Consider the following 18,853-nt stretch of genomic DNA (forward strand, 5'->3'; position numbering starts at 1 on the left):
CAATGCTGTAATCATAGCAGGATACCACCACAGTCAGTATGCAATGCTGTAGTCATAGCAGGATATCACCATAGTCAGCATGCACTGCTATAGTCATAGCAGGATACAACCACAGTCAGAATGCAATGCTGAAGTCATAGCAGGATACCACTGCAGTCAGTATGCAATGCTGTAGTCATAGCAGGATACCACCACAGTCAGCATGCAATGCTGTAGTCATAGCAGAATACCACCACAGTCAGCATGCAATGCTGTAGTCATAGCAGGATACCACCACAGTCAGCATGCAATGCTCTAGTCATAGCAGGATACAACCACAGTCAGCATGCAATGCTTTAGTCATAGCAGGATACCACCGCAGTCAGTATGCAATGCTGAAGTCATAGCAGGATACCACTGCAGTCAGTATGCAATGCTGTAGTCATAGCAGGATACCACCACAGTCAGCATGCAATGCTGTAGTCATAGCAGGATACCACCACAGTCAGCATGCAATGCTGTAGTCATAGCAGGATACCACCACAGTCAGCATGCAATGCTTGAGTCATAGCAGGAAACGACCACAGTCAGCATGCAATGCTGTAGTCATAGCAGGATACCACCACAGTCAGCATGCAATGCTGTAGTCATAGCAGGATACCACCACAGTCAGCATGCAATGCTGTAGTCATAGCAAGATACCACCATAGTGAGCATGCACTGCTATAGTCATAGCAGGATACAACCACAGTCAGCATGCAATGCTCTAGTCATAGCAGGATACCACCGCAGTCAGTATGCAATGCTGTAGTCATAGCAGGATACCACCCCAGTCAGTATGCAATGCTGTAGTCATAGCAGGATACCACCGCAGTCAGTATGCAATGCTCTAGTCATAGCAGGATACCACCGCAGTCAGTATGCAATGCTGTAGTCATTGCAGGATACCACCGCAGTCAGTATGCAATGCTCTAGTCATAGCAGGATACCACCACCATCAGTATGCTATGCTGAAGTCATAGCAGGATACCACCACAGTCAGTATGCAATGCTGTAGTCATAGCAGGATACCACCACAGTCAGCATGCAATGCTATAGTCATAGCAGGATACCACTGCAGTCAGTATGCAATGCTGTAGTCATAGCAGGATACCATCACAGTTAGCATCGCAATGCTGTAGTCATAGCAGGATACCACCACAGTCAGGATGCAATGCTGTAATCATAGCAGGATACCACCACAGTCAGTATGCAATGCTGTAGTCATAGCAGGATATCACCATAGTCAGCATGCACTGCTATAGTCATAGCAGGATACAACCACAGTCAGAATGCAATGCTGAAGTCATAGCAGGATACCACTGCAGTCAGTATGCAATGCTGTAGTCATAGCAGGATACCACCACAGTCAGCATGCAATGCTGTAGTCATAGCAGAATACCACCACAGTCAGCATGCAATGCTGTAGTCATAGCAGGATACCACCACAGTCAGCATGCAATGCTCTATTCATAGCAGGATACAACCACAGTCAGCATGCAATGCTTTAGTCATAGCAGGATACCACCGCAGTCAGTATGCAATGCTGAAGTCATAGCAGGATACCACTGCAGTCAGTATGCAATGCTGTAGTCATAGCAGGATACCACCACAGTCAGCATGCAATGCTGTAGTCATAGCAGGATACCACCACAGTCAGCATGCAATGCTGTAGTCATAGCAGGATACCACCACAGTCAGCATGCAATGCTGTAGTCATAGCAGGATACAACCACAGTCAGCATGCAATGCTGTAGTCATAGCAGGATACCACCGCAGTCAGTATGCAATGCTGATGTCATAGCAGGATACCACTGCAGTCAGTATGCAATGCTGTAGTCATAGCAGGATACCACCACAGTCAGCATGCAATGCTGTAGTCATAGCAGGATACCACCACAGTCAGCATGCAATGCTGTAGTCATAGCAAGATACCACCACAGTGAGCATGCACTGCTATAGTCATAGCAGGATACAACCACAGTCAGCATGCAATGCTCTAGTCATAGCAGGATACCACCGCAGTCAGTATGCAATGCTGTAGTCATAGCAGGATACCACCGCAGTCAGTATGCAATGCTGTAGTCATAGCAGGATACCACCGCAGTCAGTATGCAATGCTCTAGTCATAGCAGGATACCACCGCAGTCAGTATGCAATGCTGTAGTCATTGCAGGATACCACCGCAGTCAGTATGCAATGCTCTAGTCATAGCAGGATACCACCACCATCAGTATGCAATGCTGAAGTCATAGCAGGATACCACCGCAGTCAGTATGCAATGCTGTAGTCATAGCAGGATACCACCACAGTCAGCATACAATGCTATAGTCATAGCAGGATACCACCACTCAACATGCAATGCTGTAGTCATAGCAGGATACCACCACAGTCAGCATGCAATGCTGTAGTCATAGCAGGATACCACCACAGTTAGTATGCAATGCTGTAGTCATAGCAGGATACCACCTGTCAGCATGCAATGCTGTAGTGATAGCAGGTATTACCACAGTCAGTATGCACTGCTCTAGGGAAAGCAGGTCCCACCAAAAGTAGGTATGCACCATATTATTGGTTCTTTCAGTAAAGTCAAGTAGAAGGGAAATAATAAAATAATAAACATCAAACATAATATAATAAAATTCTCACGTTTAGGCCACAACGCAAGCAGCCGTCCTCAGGTGAAGAAACAGAGCTGTCGGAAAGACAGCGTCCTAACGAACAATGCTAAGCTTGGCAGCGTATTTTAAATTGGGTGGGAGGAGGAGAGCGTCTTTATGAAGAAGTTTACATAACAGAGGAATTTAGCATGTTTATGACAAATGCAGATATGGGATTATTCACTCCTTGTGGAATGTGTAGGCAGGTGGGGGGTCTCAAAGTCATATTATGTTAGTGTATCATGTAGGATTGGCAATAATAAAGGGAGATACAATTTTAATAATAAATAACTGCAACAGCCCAAACCACCGCGTATCAAGCTAGTGCATTATGTGGAAAATAAAAAGGGAGTTTCTAAAGAACTATACATACCCTACTACCATGCAATAAACCGATGTGAAAAAAATAAATATAAACTACATCAATATAATCAATGTACTCAATATACTCTCCAATAATCTGAGCTGTTAACATTAAGTAACTGGGTATACACTACACTATATAATGACTACCGTGTAGTAAACTGATAAAAAAAAAAACTAAAATATAAACTACATCAATATAATCAATATACTCAATATACTCTCCAATAAGCTGAGGTTACATATCAGCGGAGGAATTTAGTATATTGACGCTAAGCAACTGCAACTACCCTACTACTAACAAAAAGTCATTATACATTACAATTTTACGTCACAAAAAATATATGCCTCCAACTAAACTTTTTTCTACATCACACGACTATACCCATCATATATAGTCAGTATAGTCGTGTGATGTAGAAAATGGCATGTCATCTTCAAGTGATGAGCTCAATTCATGTCACTTTCAAGTGATGAGTACACTGCATGTCCCGTCCAAGTGATGAGCTCACTGCATATCACATTCAAGTGGTGAGCTCACTGCATGTCTTATTCACGTAACGAGCGCACTGCATGTCACGTTGAAGTGGTGAGTTCACTGCATGTCACATTCAAGTGATGAGCACACTGCATGTCCCATTCAAGTGATGAGCGCACTGCATATCACATTTAAGTGATGAGCACACTGCATATCATTAAAGTGGCGAGCTCACTGCATGTCACATTCAAGTGGCGAGCTCACTGCATGTCACATTCAAGTGATGAGCGCACTGCATGTCACATTCAAGTGGTCAGTGCACTACATGTTACATTCAAGTGTTGAGCTCACTGCCTGTCACATTCAAGTGATGAGCTCACTGCATGTCCCATTCATTCATGTGATGAGCTCCCTGCATGTCACATTCAAGTGATGAGCTCACTGCATGTCACACTCAAGTGATGAGCGCACTGCATCTCACATTCAAGTGATAAGCTCACTGCTCATCACATTCAAGTGGTGAGCTCACTGCTCGTCACATTCAAGTGATGAGCTCCTCCTCCTGCACGTAGCGTGGCAACCCATGGCACCTGTTGAGTCTGGGTTCCTGCGAGGAGGTGGGAGGTGGAGGAGGTTGAGGTGGAACTGGTGGTGGAGGAGGTGGACCCCTGACAAGGCCATTTTACCCCACCCTACCTGGCCATTATAACCCCACTCTCACTGGCCATTATAACCCCACCCTACCTGGCCATTATGAACCCACCCTACCAGCCTATTATAAACCCCAGTGACACGACAAATATGGACCCAGAACCCACACATCACTGACAACTATCACGATTGGTAATACCCCTAGACAACAAAGCCGAGCCTAATTAGCGTAATTGCATAAATTGACATAATTACCTAATTTTGTAAAATTACACCTTTTGCATTTTTCATTTCATTTTTATTATTTTTCAAGACAATATATACAACAATCCTGACCCTGATGCCTGTTGTATATTTGGAGTTCGCATGTTTCTCTCACTCTCCCCTTCATTGTGAATTTTTGCCCGGCTCCTGTTTGTCACTCCACATTTATAGTTGCTGATATAAATTGACACGTAAAATGCCACTTAATTGGGCAATCATATGTGGCCAGGTTACGTCTGAAAAAGAGATATATCTTATGGGCTTTACCTGGTAAAATAAACAAATAAGCAGGTGGCTAGGTGAGTGATTGAATGAGAGAGTGGCTGAGTGATTGAGTGGTTGAGGGAGTGAGTGGCTGAGTTAGGGAGTGGCTGAGTGAGAGGCTGAATGAGTGAGTGGTTGAGTGAGTGGGTAGCAGAGTGACTAAGCAGCTGAGTGAGTGGCTGGGTGAGTGAGTTGTTGATTGAAAGCTTGAGTACGTGAGTGGTTGAGTGAGTGGCTGAGTGAGTGGCTGGTGAGAGGCTGAGTGAGTGAGTGGCTGAGTGAGTGAGTGGCTGAGTGACTGAGTGGTTGAGTGAGTGGCTGAGTGGGTGGCTGAGTGAGTGGCTGAGTAAGTTAGTGTTTGAGTGGCTGAGTGAGTGAGTGGTTGAGTGAGTGGCTGAGTTGGTGGCTGAGTTGTTGCGTGATTGACAGGTTGAATGAGTGGCTGAGTGAATGAGTGGCTGAGTGAATGAGTGGCTGTGTGAGTGAGTGGCTGCGTGAGTGAGTGGCTGCGTGAGTGAGTGGTTGAGTGAGTGGTTGAGTGAGAGGTTGAGTGAGTGGCTAAGTGAGTCAGTGGCTGGGTGATTGAGTGGCTGAGTGACTGAGTGGTTGAGTGGCTGATTGAGTCAGTGGCTGGTGATTGAGTGGCTGAGTGACTGAGTGGTTGAGTGAGTGGCTGAGTGGGTGGCTGAGTGAGTGAGACACGGGAAGCAAGAGGGAGACAGAGGGAGATAGAAGAGTGAGACACGGGGAGAGAAAGGAGACACGGGGAGAGAGAGGAGGGAGACAGGGGGAGGTTGGAGAGGGAAAAGCGGGGAGAGAGAAGAGACACGGAGAAAGATAGGAGGGAAACGCGGGGAGGGAGAGGAGAGAGACACGGCGACATAGAGGAAGGAGACACGGGGAGAGAGAGGAGGGAGACCCTGGGAAAAAAAGAAAGGAGGAGACACGCGGAGGAGGTGAGAGGTAGGAGGAGAGTGCGTGGAGGTGAGAGGGGAGAGATAGGAGGAGAGTGCGTAGAGGAGGCGATGGCTCCTATAATGATGACTTCAAGGCATGCTGGAAGACAAGTTCATGTGACCCACATAGCACAGGGAGCCATCGCTGTTGGAACCGCATGGGCAGGGAACGTGGCCTCCAACCCACCACCTGCACCAGCCTCACCACCACAAACCAACAACCACAACTAGAACTACAAATTCAACCACAAATGTAACCACAAATGTAACCACAGCAACAACCATACCCAACAACCATAACCACTATAACCACAACTATAACCAAAACCAACTACAATTATAACCACACCCACAACTATAACCACAATTATAGCCATATCTATAACCACAACTCTAAGCACTAAAACCAGACACAACTAAAACCACAACCATGATATAACCACTACAACTATAACCGCATTTCCGGTTATCACAGGTGGCAACATATGGTGCGAAAGAAGTTCAACACACATACAACAACAAAAGACACAGATTTATTCTATAGCCTATAACAGACTGTTGGGGCAAGTTCTGTTAGCGAGTACCTATGGAGACCCGCAGTGTGGAACACAAGCAGGTGGGTGGCCAGCACTACACCCGACCGTCTTTGTCTCCCGAGTGGCGATGTTTATTACACACCACAACAGGTACTCATTTCAGGCAGAGTCGACGTAGGGGAAGCCCTGGACTGGTTCAGATGATCGTCACTGGTGTTGGCCGTGAGCGGGAATCGAACTTTCTCGGGTCCGTGGCGTGGCGTTCAACCGCTACTCTACTGCTCCCTACACATACAACAACCATGAAAGCCAACATAACCACCTTCACCACAACTATAACCACAAAAACATAACATAACCATCACAACTTGTACCACAATCACAATTATAACCACAACCCCAAGTATAACAACAACAATAACATAACCACAACTGTAACTATAACCATGAAAACCCCAACCTCCACGTACACAACTATAGCCACAAAAAATATACCCCCCACAACCGCAATTATTACCACAACCAAAAGCACCAAAACAACCAACATAACCACCTACACCACAACTAAAACCTGAACCACCACTACAACCAGCGATACAACCACAACTATAACCACTGCCACCACATTCAAAACCACCACAACCAACATCACCTCAACCACCACAACCATAACAAGCAACATAACCACAACAACCACATTGATGCTGATACTCTAACACCACCTACACAACCACTTTATCAAGGCTCTATGTATCCGTGTGTCCATGTGTCTCCGTGTCTCCACATGTCCCTGTGAGTGGGTGAATAGATGGGTTAGTGGGTGAGTTGGTGAGTGGGCAAGTGAGTGGGTGGGTGTGTGGGCGATGGAATCGAACCTGCACCTCTGCAGTGCAAGTCCAGTGAGCTAACGACCCGCATGTGGTGGGGTAAAGTGTGGGTACGCCCACCTTGCTCCAAAACGTGGAGATCAGCGTGGAAGAGTAGACCAAATACCCTAATTAGCGGCGTCTAGTGGAGGCCTCCTCCGCCAGCACGCGATTCGCCTCCTTCACAATAAACCCTTCCTTGCAAAGATAAAAAAGTATATTTGACTGATCCCATCAGCCTCTCATCAGCAGCAATGGCTCAACTCGAGCGCCACTCTGGACCGCTTTCCACCTTCAGTGCCTCAGCAGCAGAGCCGGGCTCTGCTTGAACCGATGCCGTGAGCCCAGCAGCTGTTTAGAAGCCTACGGCTGTGGGCCGCCTTTGTCTCTCCTCCACCACTGCTGAGGTGTCCACACCATGCGAGGTTCTCACCTTCAGGCTGAGTCGACCCAGAGGAGGCCCAGGCAGCGAACCGCTTCAGAAGTTGGCGCCAGGTTCACCGGCGGAAGCGGAAGTAGAGAGAGCAGCAGAAGCATCGCGTGTGGGGAGCAGCTGAGGTGTGGATCAGAACTGTGTATTAGTGGTGGTGTGGTAGTGGTGGTGGTGTTCGTGGTGGTGGGGTTGTTAGTGGTAGTGGGGTTGTTATTGGTGGTGGGGTTGTTATTGGTGGTGGGGTTGTTATTGGTGGTGGCGTTGTTAGTGGTGGGGTTGTTGTTAGTAGTGCTCTGTTAAGGCTAAATACGCGGGAGCTTTGTCTTTGGTGGTGTGAGTGGGGGAGGGGGCGTAGAGGGGGGGGAAGGTGCTGGGGGGGTGGGGCTCACAGGATATTGCGTCACTGAGGGCGTGATCACCGAGCCCCGCCCCCACTTGGTTCTGCCGATCTTTTTTCTCACATGTGGCGGTAGAGAAGCACCGAGACGACAGAAGCAGCGACTCTCTGGAGGAAGTGAGGAACTGTAGGTGAGTGGTGATGTGAGTGGTGAGGACGTGTGTGTCTGTGTAGTGTACTGGCAGGAGGAGTGGTGGCGTTAGTGGTGTTACTGATAGTGGTGGTGGTGTGTTGTGAGTGAGTCGTGACGATGTGAGTTCATGTCAGAATCAGAATATTTATACTGGAGTCAGATGAGCTATACAGCTCTTTCTCACAGATGTCCAGTGTTGTGGGTGAGTGGTAAAGATGTAACCTCGCGTTGATGTGAGTTTCTTATTAATGATGTGGGTCCGTGTTAATGATGTGGGTTTGTGATTTAAAGCTTTCGTGACTGCAGTAATTCATATTCTTAGTTCTTTCGGTAAAGTCACGTTGAAGGGAAACAATAAAATAATAAAATATATATAAAACAATAAAATTATCACGACGTTTCGACCATAACACAAACGGTCATCATCAGGTGTGTCTGTTTGCATACATTTATTTATTTTTAAACGGTGTATTTATTTATTTATAAAAAACGTTAGCCCCACGCGCAGCGATTTAGCAGTTTATTTAAAAGGACGAGTCCATCTATGTTCTGAAAAGAGGAGGGGGGAGACGAAACAATCATTGTATGCCGTCTGAAAGCCACTGTAAGCGTGAACAATCAATTAAAACCTGAAATGGTTTATCAAATCTTTCCAATGATTGCTAAGCCAGAATCCATCTTCTCGGTTGAAATTGTCTCTGTGCTTGTATATGTGGATAGCCTCATGAACGAATTTCTCATGGTAACCAGATGGATTACAAAGAACCTCTGTCTTGGAAAAGTCAATGTCATGTGAGCCTACTGAATTATAACAATAATCTGCCACGGCCGAGGTGTTGGTCCTACCGTGTTTAAGGTCTCCTTTGTGTTCACGAATGCGGTCCGAGACATGGCGTTTGGTTTCTCCAATGTAACTACTACCACAGAGGCAACTTAGTTTGTAGATACCAGGGTATTGTATGTCCGGAATCACATCTTTTACAGACGGAACCAGATCACGGATTTTATGTAATGTGTTGAAACGGACCTGGATCTTGTGTTTATTCAAGATTTTGGAGATCTTTTTTGTGATCCCCGCAATGTAGGGTAAAGTGATGGTTTTGAAAGGCTCCTCAAGAGGGTACTTCTTCATGGTTTGAGTGATAGCTTTGCGGATTGTATAGTCGGAGTAACCATTAGCCTTAAGAGCTTGGTGTACGTGCTTGAGTTCACTGCCTATGTGTTCCTGGTCGGATATGCATTGGGCTCTATGATACAGAGTCTTGATGAGAGAATTCTTCTGTGATGGATGGTGATGGGAATCCGGTTTCAGATAAGCATCCGTATGGGTAGCTTTCCTGTAGACAGAGTGGCTCATTGAACCATCAGGTCTCTTTTTAATTAGGACATCCAAAAAAGGTAGCTTGCCATCTTTTTCGACTTCCATGGTAAATCTGATGGCTGGGTGTATGGAATTGATGTGGTCGAAGAATTGGTCTAGAGCAGGCCGGCCATGTGGTCAGATGACAAAAGTGTCATCCACGTACCTCTTCCATAAGGTTGGGCACAGAGTGGCAGTCTGGATGGCGTCAGTCTCAAATTTCTCCATGAAAATGTTAGCTATAACCGGAGATAGGGGGGAGCCCATTGGGGTGCCCTCAGTTTGTTTGTAGAAAGTTCCATTCCAAGTGAAGGGCTATACACATATACAAGCACAGGGACAATTTCAACCGAGAAGATGGATTCTGGCTTAGCATTGGAAAGATTTGATAAACCATTTCAGGTCTTAATTGATTGTTCACGCTTAAAGTGGCTTTCAGACAGCATACATTAAAATTTGTCGTCTCCCCCCTCCTCTTTTCAGAACATAGATGGACTAGTTCTTCTAAATAAACTGCCAAATCGCTGCACGTGGCGCTAACGTTTTTTTATAATTAAATAAATACACCGTTTGAAAATAAATAAATTCATGCAAACCGACACACCTGATGACGACCGTTTGTGTTATGGTCGAAACGTCGTGAGAATTTTTATTGTTTTATATATATTTTATTATTTTATTGTTTCCCTTCAACGTGACTTTACCGAAACAACTAAGAAGATGTGGGTTTGTGTTGATGATGTTGGTTCACGGTGAGGATGAGTCTGTGATGTGACGTGACTCGTGTTGTGACGTGGGAAGCAGTGCCGACGTGCACCCTCTACCCTGTGTGATCCTCGCCTTCGTCTCCCGCTCTCCACACAGAGACCCGGACCGTGCGAGAGACGCCGCGAATTATGTGCACTCTGCACTGTTCGGACCGTGTACCAGTCGGAGTGCGGGCGGTGTTGTTGCAGTGAATGCCACGCTGCCCTCCAAGTTCGACTCCCGCTCACGGCCACCAACACTGCTGACGATTACCTCAACCACTCCTGGGCCTCCCCTTGTAGCCATAACGAGCAGCACCTACGAAGACCGGCACGGCACACGACACCAGTGTTGGTGGCCGTGAGCGGGAATCGAACCCCGGGTCGCTAGGTTCATAGCACAGCGCGCTAATCACTACACTACCGCACACACACACAGACACACACAAACACACAGATACACACACAGATACACAGACATACACACAAACACTCAGACACACACACAGACATACAGACACACACAGATGAGACACAACACACATCCGCCCTCGGGCCGTGACGTCACACCCGCTTCCACCCAGTGTGCCGCTAGAGCCACGCTGCAAGCTGCCTGCTCAGGAGCGCCTCTCTGCACGAAGCCTCCTGGAGCCTCTCTCGTAGCAGTCACCATGGAGGCTCACGGGCTGCGCAGTACTTCACGCACCCTCGTGACGCTGCTCGTGGCGAGCTCCGCGTTCCTCGCGTCTGTGCCCACGGAGGAGAAGAATTTCTCCCCTAACTGGCTGGTTAAGCTGAGGGGAGCCTGGGAGGTCCAACCGCCACAGGCTGGACAGCCTCTACCTCTCACCAAAGCGACCGTGGCCGTCCACATCAGCAACCGCCTCACAGGTCACGAAGCCGAGAGGGTGCCTCGAGTCGCTTCCTCTCCCAGCCATGGCATGGAGGTTCCCCAAGGAGGAGGAGAAGACGACGACCCAGCTCCTTCAGGGTGGACGACCTTCATGGAGATGCTGCACAGTGGGCCGGTGGCCATCGCCACGAGGTGGCGAGCGCGGGGATCACCCTCCTCAGCCTCGGAGTGGCGGCTGAAGAATGCAGTGGTGAGTGCCGACTTCACGCTCACACAGGCCATCAGCGTGGCACCGTGACATACACCACATGCAGAGACACCACACGCAGAGATGCATCACGCGTACAGATCACTCGCGCAGATATAAGAATCTCACTCGCATACACCACACACACATCCTAGACAAAGTCGCATATGTCATTTGGAACAAGCAAACACCTTGCTCAATTAAGTATACTTAAAAATTATCCACTGCAACTTTAAGGGTGTTTTTTGTTACTGGCAGCGTGGCATTTGGGACATGTGCTGGACTCAGCTGTCCTTGTGCGGCGTTGGTGAGTTGCGCTGGTGTGGACAGAACAATGTCCCCTAGCCAGTAGAGTCAGAACAATAATATTTTTTTATGGTTGAGGAATCCGATGAGCTATAAAGCTCTTTTTCACAGATGTCCGGTAGGGGCTGGTAAGAACGTTACAACAACAAATACTACAAAAACATGATAATAGTGCAAAGTACAAGAAAGGTTAACAAATCACCCAAACACAAACAAATAAAACTAAACCAGCCCCATCATACTCTTTGGTTCTTTCGGTAAAGTCACGTAGGTATAAAATAAAGTAAATCACGATGTTTCGGGTGCAACACAAGCGTCCATCATCGGGTGGGGAAAGCATGGTCTGCTGCTGAGGCAGACTGATTTATTTTATTTTATACCTACGTGACTTTGCCGAAAGAACCAAAGAGTATGGATTCCTGCAGTCACGAAAGCTTCAAATCAAGAACACCCCCATCATACCAGTCAAAGCCCACTGAGGTACTAACTTATTTTTCAGATGGAACCTGGTCACAAATGAAAGCTCAACCTCGTAAACCGCGCACGCACGTGAGCGCAAACCGCTACTGTAGGCGATTGCGCAGGTACGCGAGCGCTGGGCACCACCAAAAATAGTCGTGTAGGCACGCGCGTGCTGAACAATACTGTAAACGATCGTACAGGTACGGACACCAAGCACGCTCTACTCCTTTATTCGCCGCAAACAGCCGCGTGTGCGCGCGAACACAAAACACTCTCCACCCTCCTCTTCACCCTCCAAAGGAGCACATGAAAAAGTTTATTCCCCTACCAGTTATTTTATTTACCGCAAGCAACCCGTTAAGCTACGCGTAATTGTGTGGGTCAGTGGATGTCAGCCTATTCCCCTTGAGATCCTAGACTGTATTTCCTCTGCCTATCGCTCTGCTTTCTACCCTCGATCAAATAGCCCAAACTTACCTCTCTCTCTTACTCACGTGTACTTCCACTCTGCTGCACTGGAAGCTGTAGAAAAGCGATCAGTAGAGGGTTGAGCCTGGCTGCGCTGAAGTGCATCACGCGGACGTCTCGAACGGCTAACTCCCCTCCTGCGTGGACCGCGATGATCTTGAAGAAGAACTGCCTTGCTACCTGAATCCCCCTCCCTTTATCCCACCTACAACAAAGGAATTTCGCCGTTTCGCTCCCTTGGCCTCCCGTCCAATCAGGGTCTCGGATTTTCCCGCCCTTCGATACCCGGATCCCAACTCGGGTGATGTCGCCGCAGTGATCTCTCCGACATCCGCTCTCTGTTCTCCTGCTACCAGTCCACTGACCCGTGCTTGTGTGTGTGTGGTTCCACTCGCGGTGGCTCGATGGCCCTTGCCGTGACCATGCAACTTTAATATTAGGTCCCGGCACCGCAGTGCATGTCAGCTACAGGGGGAAGATCGCCCAATTTCCCGGCCGCAGGAAACCATGAAGATCGATCCCATTAGGGACTTCTGGAAAAAAAACCTATCGGCCGGGTGACCTCCCCTCCTGGCTCTACGTGGGGCGTGTGTGCGTTCGTGCGGGGGGAGGGGGGGTGGCGAGGGTGCACCGCGTTGGCGTCGGCATCCCCCGGTGGCGGCTTCACGGCGGTGGGCACGGCCTCGGCAGAGCGGCTCTGCTGCGGCGGCCTCACGACTGTGCAGTGGGCAAAACGCGGACGTCTGAGAAGGCACCAGCCCCGGGAGAGTGGCGGGAAATCCGAGGCATCGGTGACGGCGTCGCGGCGGTGGGCACGGCTCCGCTGGAGCGGCTCCGCTGCGGCGGCACCACAGATGACGGTTCCCCAAGATGGAGAATACCCGTCTCCCTCAAGGTGGACGACCTTGATGAAGATGCTGCACAGTGGGCCGGTGGCCATCACTTACGACGTGGAGAGCGCGGGGATCACCATTACCAGCCTAAGAGTCTGGCTGAAGAATCCACTAATAAGAGAGAGAGTATGCTGGCTTCACTGTCACATAGAACATCAGCAGGACACCACAACAGAGACACCACACCCAGAGAGGCATCATGGATATAGATCACTCAGGCAAATGTCATAATCTCACATGCATAGATGACACAAATCAGAATCAGAATATTTATACTGGAAGAATCCGATGAGCTATTAAGCTATTTTCACAGATGTACAGGAGAGGCAGCTTAGAACGTTACAACAACAAACAATAAAAAATCACACTCACATCCTCGACAAAGTCGCACACATTTATTACAAGCACACATTGTTCATGTTGGTGGATTACAAATAGTTGTCCGATATTTACCACTGAAAGGCAGGTACAACACTCGTGCTCAATCAATGGTGGTGGTGTGGCAGATGGCAAGTGAAAAAACAATATTTGAGTGGAGTGACCAACAGGGGAAGAAGGAGACTGCAATCTCTTGCCTCTCATAATGATTTTGTTTCCGGTTTTAAACAGAAGTCATCGCAGCGCAGACGAGTTTACCGAAGCCGCTACATGAGAGGATCCATGTGGAAATTGGCTCGGAGCAAGTGCCACCCCATGAAAATCAAGAGGACCCATAGATCCCTCAAGACTCAACTGGATGGCTGCTCCATGATGAATAGCTCACCAACACTTACCAGCGCACCCACCAACAGCACCACTCCTACCAACACCACCACTCCTACCAACACCACCATTCCTACCAACACCACCATGACAAACCCCACCCCGAAAAACACCGCTATCTCGACTAACACCATTACACTTTCAAATACCACCACCTCTACCAATACTATCCTGAATAACACCACCACCCCTTCCACCCCTACAAACCCTACCAACAGCATTTTCTCCACCTTCACTACCACCCGGACCAACACCATCATCCCAGCTGAGTGTGAGTGGTGTCACCTCATGATAATGGCCCGCATCAATGCCCGCCGCACTAAAATAAGCTCAATTACCCCTACCAGCTCAATCACCAACTCCACCGCTCCTACCAACTCCGCCACTTTGACCAATCCCACGTTTACCAACATTACCTCCTCTACCCTCACTACCACCCCTACCCACATCACCCCAGCTGAGCATGTGTCCAGCCTCATGATCATGAGGGAAAAGAGATCACTCTTCATGGCTGGATGAATGCCTGCTCCACCACTCCTACCAACTCCACCACCTCTACCAACCACACACCTACTAACACTACCTCCTCTGCTAACCCAACCCTGACCACCATCACTTCCTCTACCCTCAACACCACTCCTTCCCACATCATCACCCCAGCTGAGCGTGAGTCCCGCCTCGTGATCATGAGGGCAAAGAGACCACTCTTCATGGCCCGGATCAATGCCTGCTCCACCACTCCTACCAACTCCACCACCTTTAGAATCCGCACACCTACCAACACCACCACCCCTCCCAACACCGCTACCCTTACCAAACGCAACTACTCCGACGAACACCACCACTCCTACCAAAACCAACCCTACCAACGCCAACCCTACCAACACCAACCATACCAACACCATTATTCCTACCAACACCACTCCCCCTACCAACACCAACCCTACCAACACCAACCCTACCAACACCAATCCTACCAACACAATGACTCCTACCAACACAACCACCCCAACCGACACCATCACTCTTTCCAACAACAGCCCTATCAATGCTACCTATCCTACAATTGGCAACTCTATAAACACCTTTACCTCTACCAACACCACCACCACCACCACCCCAAATAAGAAATAATACAAAATAAATAACATTCCAACATCGCTGCACCCTTTCCATGTTCCCTCCTTTGTTTACGCGTCATCCATTAAAATAAGTTATTGTTATTTTTTAAGAATAATAGTTACTAAGAATATTGTTTTGTATTAAGTGAAGTCATAATATTGTTCGAAAAGCTGGTTAATGTAGATCCTTTGTCAGTCATTTCTAGATGATTGCCTCGCCTTGCCTACATTCACCTTGGTGACTCAATCACATGCTCAAGGACACGAGTGATATTTTCGGCTAACAGAAGGTGTAAACCTACCTTTACCACCAGCAGTTGGATGGACTGGTGAAGTTGTCTAAACAGAACCATTTATATGCCCGATGTTGATTGCTTCCAATGGGTATGCTTGTGACTGACAGATCTGTGGTGAGCAGAAGTGTAAAGGTTAGCGTGCTGCGCTACGAACCCGGCGACCCGAGTTCAATTTCCACTCATGGCCAACACCAGTGATGATTATCTAAATCGTTACTAGGCCTCCCCTAGGTCGACTCAGTCTCAAATTAGTGCCTGGTGCTTATTTAGCTTAGGCTACCTCACATGCCATGTCAGCCTTCATAAGGCGCTCGCTAACAGCGCTTGCCACAACAGTCTTAAGTCTTTACGGAGGATCTTTGTCTTTGACTGACACATCTGTGGGCTAGAGTGTAGCTTGATTTAGTGTTCATGTGAGGGATGTGCTTTGCCTGCCGCCACCACTGCGTCTCCGCTCATGTGTGTTTAGCCGTGTCAGTGACGCGCCACGATGTCACTGCTGCTGCTGCTGTCACTGCCACGACCCAGTCGGTGTAGGGTGCTCTGGGACGAACTAAAAAAGTGGCACGAGGATTATTGCTCCTACTTCAGCAGATCAAGAACGGTTCTCATGGAGTCATCAAAATGCACCTGAAACCACTGCTGAGCATCTCAATCACATATGTGAAATGTCACCAGTGGTGTCCGTTGCCCCTGCTGTGAGTGGCGGAGATGTCCGTGAATGGTGATGTCCCTGAGTGGCGGTGGAGTCTTTGTACAACGCGGCTGCTGTATTCGTGATGAAATAACCTGAGACGAGCATGCTTGGTGGAGCTCAACAGAAGGTGGTGAGGCAGAGGTGTGAACTGAAAGTTCGAGCTTAAGGCGTGAGCTCAAGGTGTAAGGTCGAGGTATAAGCTGATGTGAGCTGGAGATGCGATCTGGAGGGGAGCACGCGGTGTCCCCATGCTCACAAGCGTCGTGTTGTGGGAGGTGGCCCGAACTAAACTATTTTTATTTACCAAGTAAGGCCCACTGGTCCATGTAGCTCTTTTTCAGACGCGACCTGGTCACAAGGGAGCAGCGGCACTCTGCGCTGTCTTCGCGGAGGGGGTCCAAGGGGCGTTGGGGGGGGCTCTGGGGTGCGGTCACCGCATCGCGCCGCTTTTAGATGCGCTTCTGCGGCCATCTGGACCGCTCTTCCTTCCGATATTTGGAAGCCATTGGAGCTCTGCACTTTTAAATGTCTTTGACAGCTCATTTTCTTAGAACCGCTTTTTGTGCTTAGTTTGTTGTCCTTCCCCAGCACCTTCGATTAGCGCGGTTGGCTACGTACGGTGCGATAGAAGTTCAACATACATACATATTCTATGTTAGTGCTGTATTTTGTGCATTGGTGTTGCAGCCAGCCAGAAACCGGCGCGACCAACAATATCCCCAAGCTCTGTGGTCCTACATTGGGATTATTTGTCGATACCGCGTTGGCAGTGGTGCACAAATAACACAAATCACTGAACTCATTCGTTAATACAACGGCTGCCTTAAGAGGAAAATATATCATGGGCGATGTTTCAGGCAATGGGCCCCACTGCATGACATATGTTTGCCCAGCTCCATTCAAGAGCGAGTATACATGTGAGGGGAGAGAACCAACGCGTGTGAGGGGGAAACATTCAATCTCCGAGAGCTGGAAATGTCTCCGCTTGCTGCGCTGCCCAGACCCTGGCTAGGCCAGGAGATGGCGACCTCAGCGACCACGGGTAGGAGTTTCACCAAATTTGTGTGGCGATCCACATGTGCACGCACACGTGCACGCACACACACATAGACTTACACACTCACACACACAGACTCACTCACAGACTCACTCAACAACAACCGCCATTCGCCACTAAGTAGGGCGGCGATGTCACCACGACGCTTGTGCCAGGCCATGTGCACCTTGAGGCCACGTGAAGTGTCGAACGCCCGCTGGCAGGAGGTCACGGGGCAGACCCAGGTGCCACGGGTCGACTGAGATGACTGGCTGATGCACCACCTGTGCCCCCTACTGTGCCAACCTGCTGTGCCTTAGTCACCCGGCGCTCCGCTCGTTGTTGTGAGCGTCGCTCCTCCGCCCTCCGTTGTTGGAGGGCGACTGCCTCCAACTGCCCAGTAGCGTTCTTCACGAGCCTCCTCCACAGAGGCCGATCTTGACAGCGCTGGTACCAGTCATCGGCAAGTCCACTCAGCTCCACGTCCTCCTGTACCACATCACTCCATCTCTTCTCTAGCCCATGCCGCGCCCGTTTAGCCCCCTCGATCCGACCGAACAAAAGCTGTTTCGGCATGCGGTGGCTGGGCATGCGGGCTACATGACCCAGCCAACACAGCCTTGCCTGCCAGAGGAGCTCACCGATGGGACCTTGCCCAGATCTTTTGAGGATTTATGAGCTCCTCACATAATCCAGCCTGGTTAAACCCAGGATGGATCGTAGGCAGGCCAGCTTAAATGTTTCCAACCTGCGAAGATGCTCCATTAGGGGGGTCCACGTTTCACAAGTGTAGAGAAGGAAGGGAATGACCGTGGCCGAGAAGACCCGAAGCTTAATGCGAAGTGACAGACCAGGTAGCTTCCACACAGCGTTACGCAACCGATGAAAAGATATTGCCGCTCACACACTCACTCACACACTCACACAGACACACACACAGACTGACACAAAGATCCCCCGTATATCCTGAACAGACTTTTGGGGCAAGTGCTGTTAGCGAGCAGCTATGCATGGCACACGAGGGGGTGGGCAGCCAGCACCACGCCCGGCCGCCTTTTTCTCCCTAGTGGCGATGTTTACACACAGCACCGCGCTAACCGCTGCACCACCGCTCCCCCGCTGTTACAGTATAGCACTGTCCCCAGGTAAGATGGCCGCCCGCCTCCACGTGACTCGGCGCGCGCACTCGGCACGTGGTGTCATCACCACGTGGTGTCACCCAAAGCGCGGTCTCGCGCCATCCCTGCTCACGGAGTCGCTGCCGCATTGGTCTCTGGGCCTCTCGTGTCCAGCGTCTGTCGGTCTCTTGTGACTCTGTGTGCGAGTCGCTGGCTATCTGTAAGGGTCTCTTCTGGGTCTTTGTGCGAGTCTCTGGGTCTCTATGTGAGGGTCTGGGTCTCTGTGTGAGGGTCTCTGGGCCTGGTGCAAGGAACAAGAAAATGGAGCCTGCCAATGTCCCCCTCTCCTCCACGTGGCGTGGCAATGCAGCCGCTCCCCGCTCGTGTGGGCCAGTGCAGTTGCACCGCCTGCACACGCGGTAGTAGACGCGGTAGCCACTGGTGGTGTATCGCGTGCTCATAATTTTCT

General features: G+C 49.3%; 1 protein-coding gene across 2 annotated transcripts; it reads left to right on the forward strand.

Moving 5' to 3' along the window:
- The first annotated feature begins 7,913 nt into the window (after window positions 1-7,913).
- Window positions 7,914-15,276, forward strand: LOC142923371 (uncharacterized). 2 transcript variants are annotated; one of them, XM_076064457.1, is made up of 3 exons: window positions 7,914-8,017; window positions 10,244-11,228; window positions 13,964-15,276. In XM_076064457.1, exons 2-3 carry the CDS (start codon window positions 10,653-10,655, stop codon window positions 14,633-14,635), a joined length of 1,248 nt encoding a protein of 415 aa, XP_075920572.1. In that variant the 5' UTR covers window positions 7,914-8,017; window positions 10,244-10,652; the 3' UTR covers window positions 14,636-15,276. The 2 variants fall into 2 exon arrangements, with proteins under 2 accessions (XP_075920572.1, XP_075920573.1); XM_076064458.1 differs by lacking the exon at window positions 7,914-8,017 and having other exon boundaries at window positions 10,138-11,228.
- Window positions 15,277-18,853: the final 3,577 nt, after the last annotated feature.

The sequence above is a fragment of the Petromyzon marinus genome, unplaced genomic scaffold (assembly GCF_048934315.1).
Source record: "Petromyzon marinus isolate PM22_M1 ecotype Great Lakes invasive population unplaced genomic scaffold, UKy_Petmar_22M1.pri1.0 PM_Scaffold_463, whole genome shotgun sequence".
NCBI lineage: Eukaryota > Metazoa > Chordata > Hyperoartia > Petromyzontiformes > Petromyzontidae > Petromyzon > Petromyzon marinus.

What these genes read in the sequence shown, in the direction of transcription:
- LOC142923371 (XM_076064457.1), top strand. Translation starts at nt 10,653, where the DNA reads ATGAGACACAACACACATCCGCCCTCGGGCCGTGACGTCACACCCGCT. An exon ending in GGCGGCTGAAGAATGCAGTG is followed by an intron (nt 11,229 to 13,963) that starts GTGAGTGCCGAC and finishes GGTTTTAAACAG; the next exon opens with AAGTCATCGCAGCGCAGACG.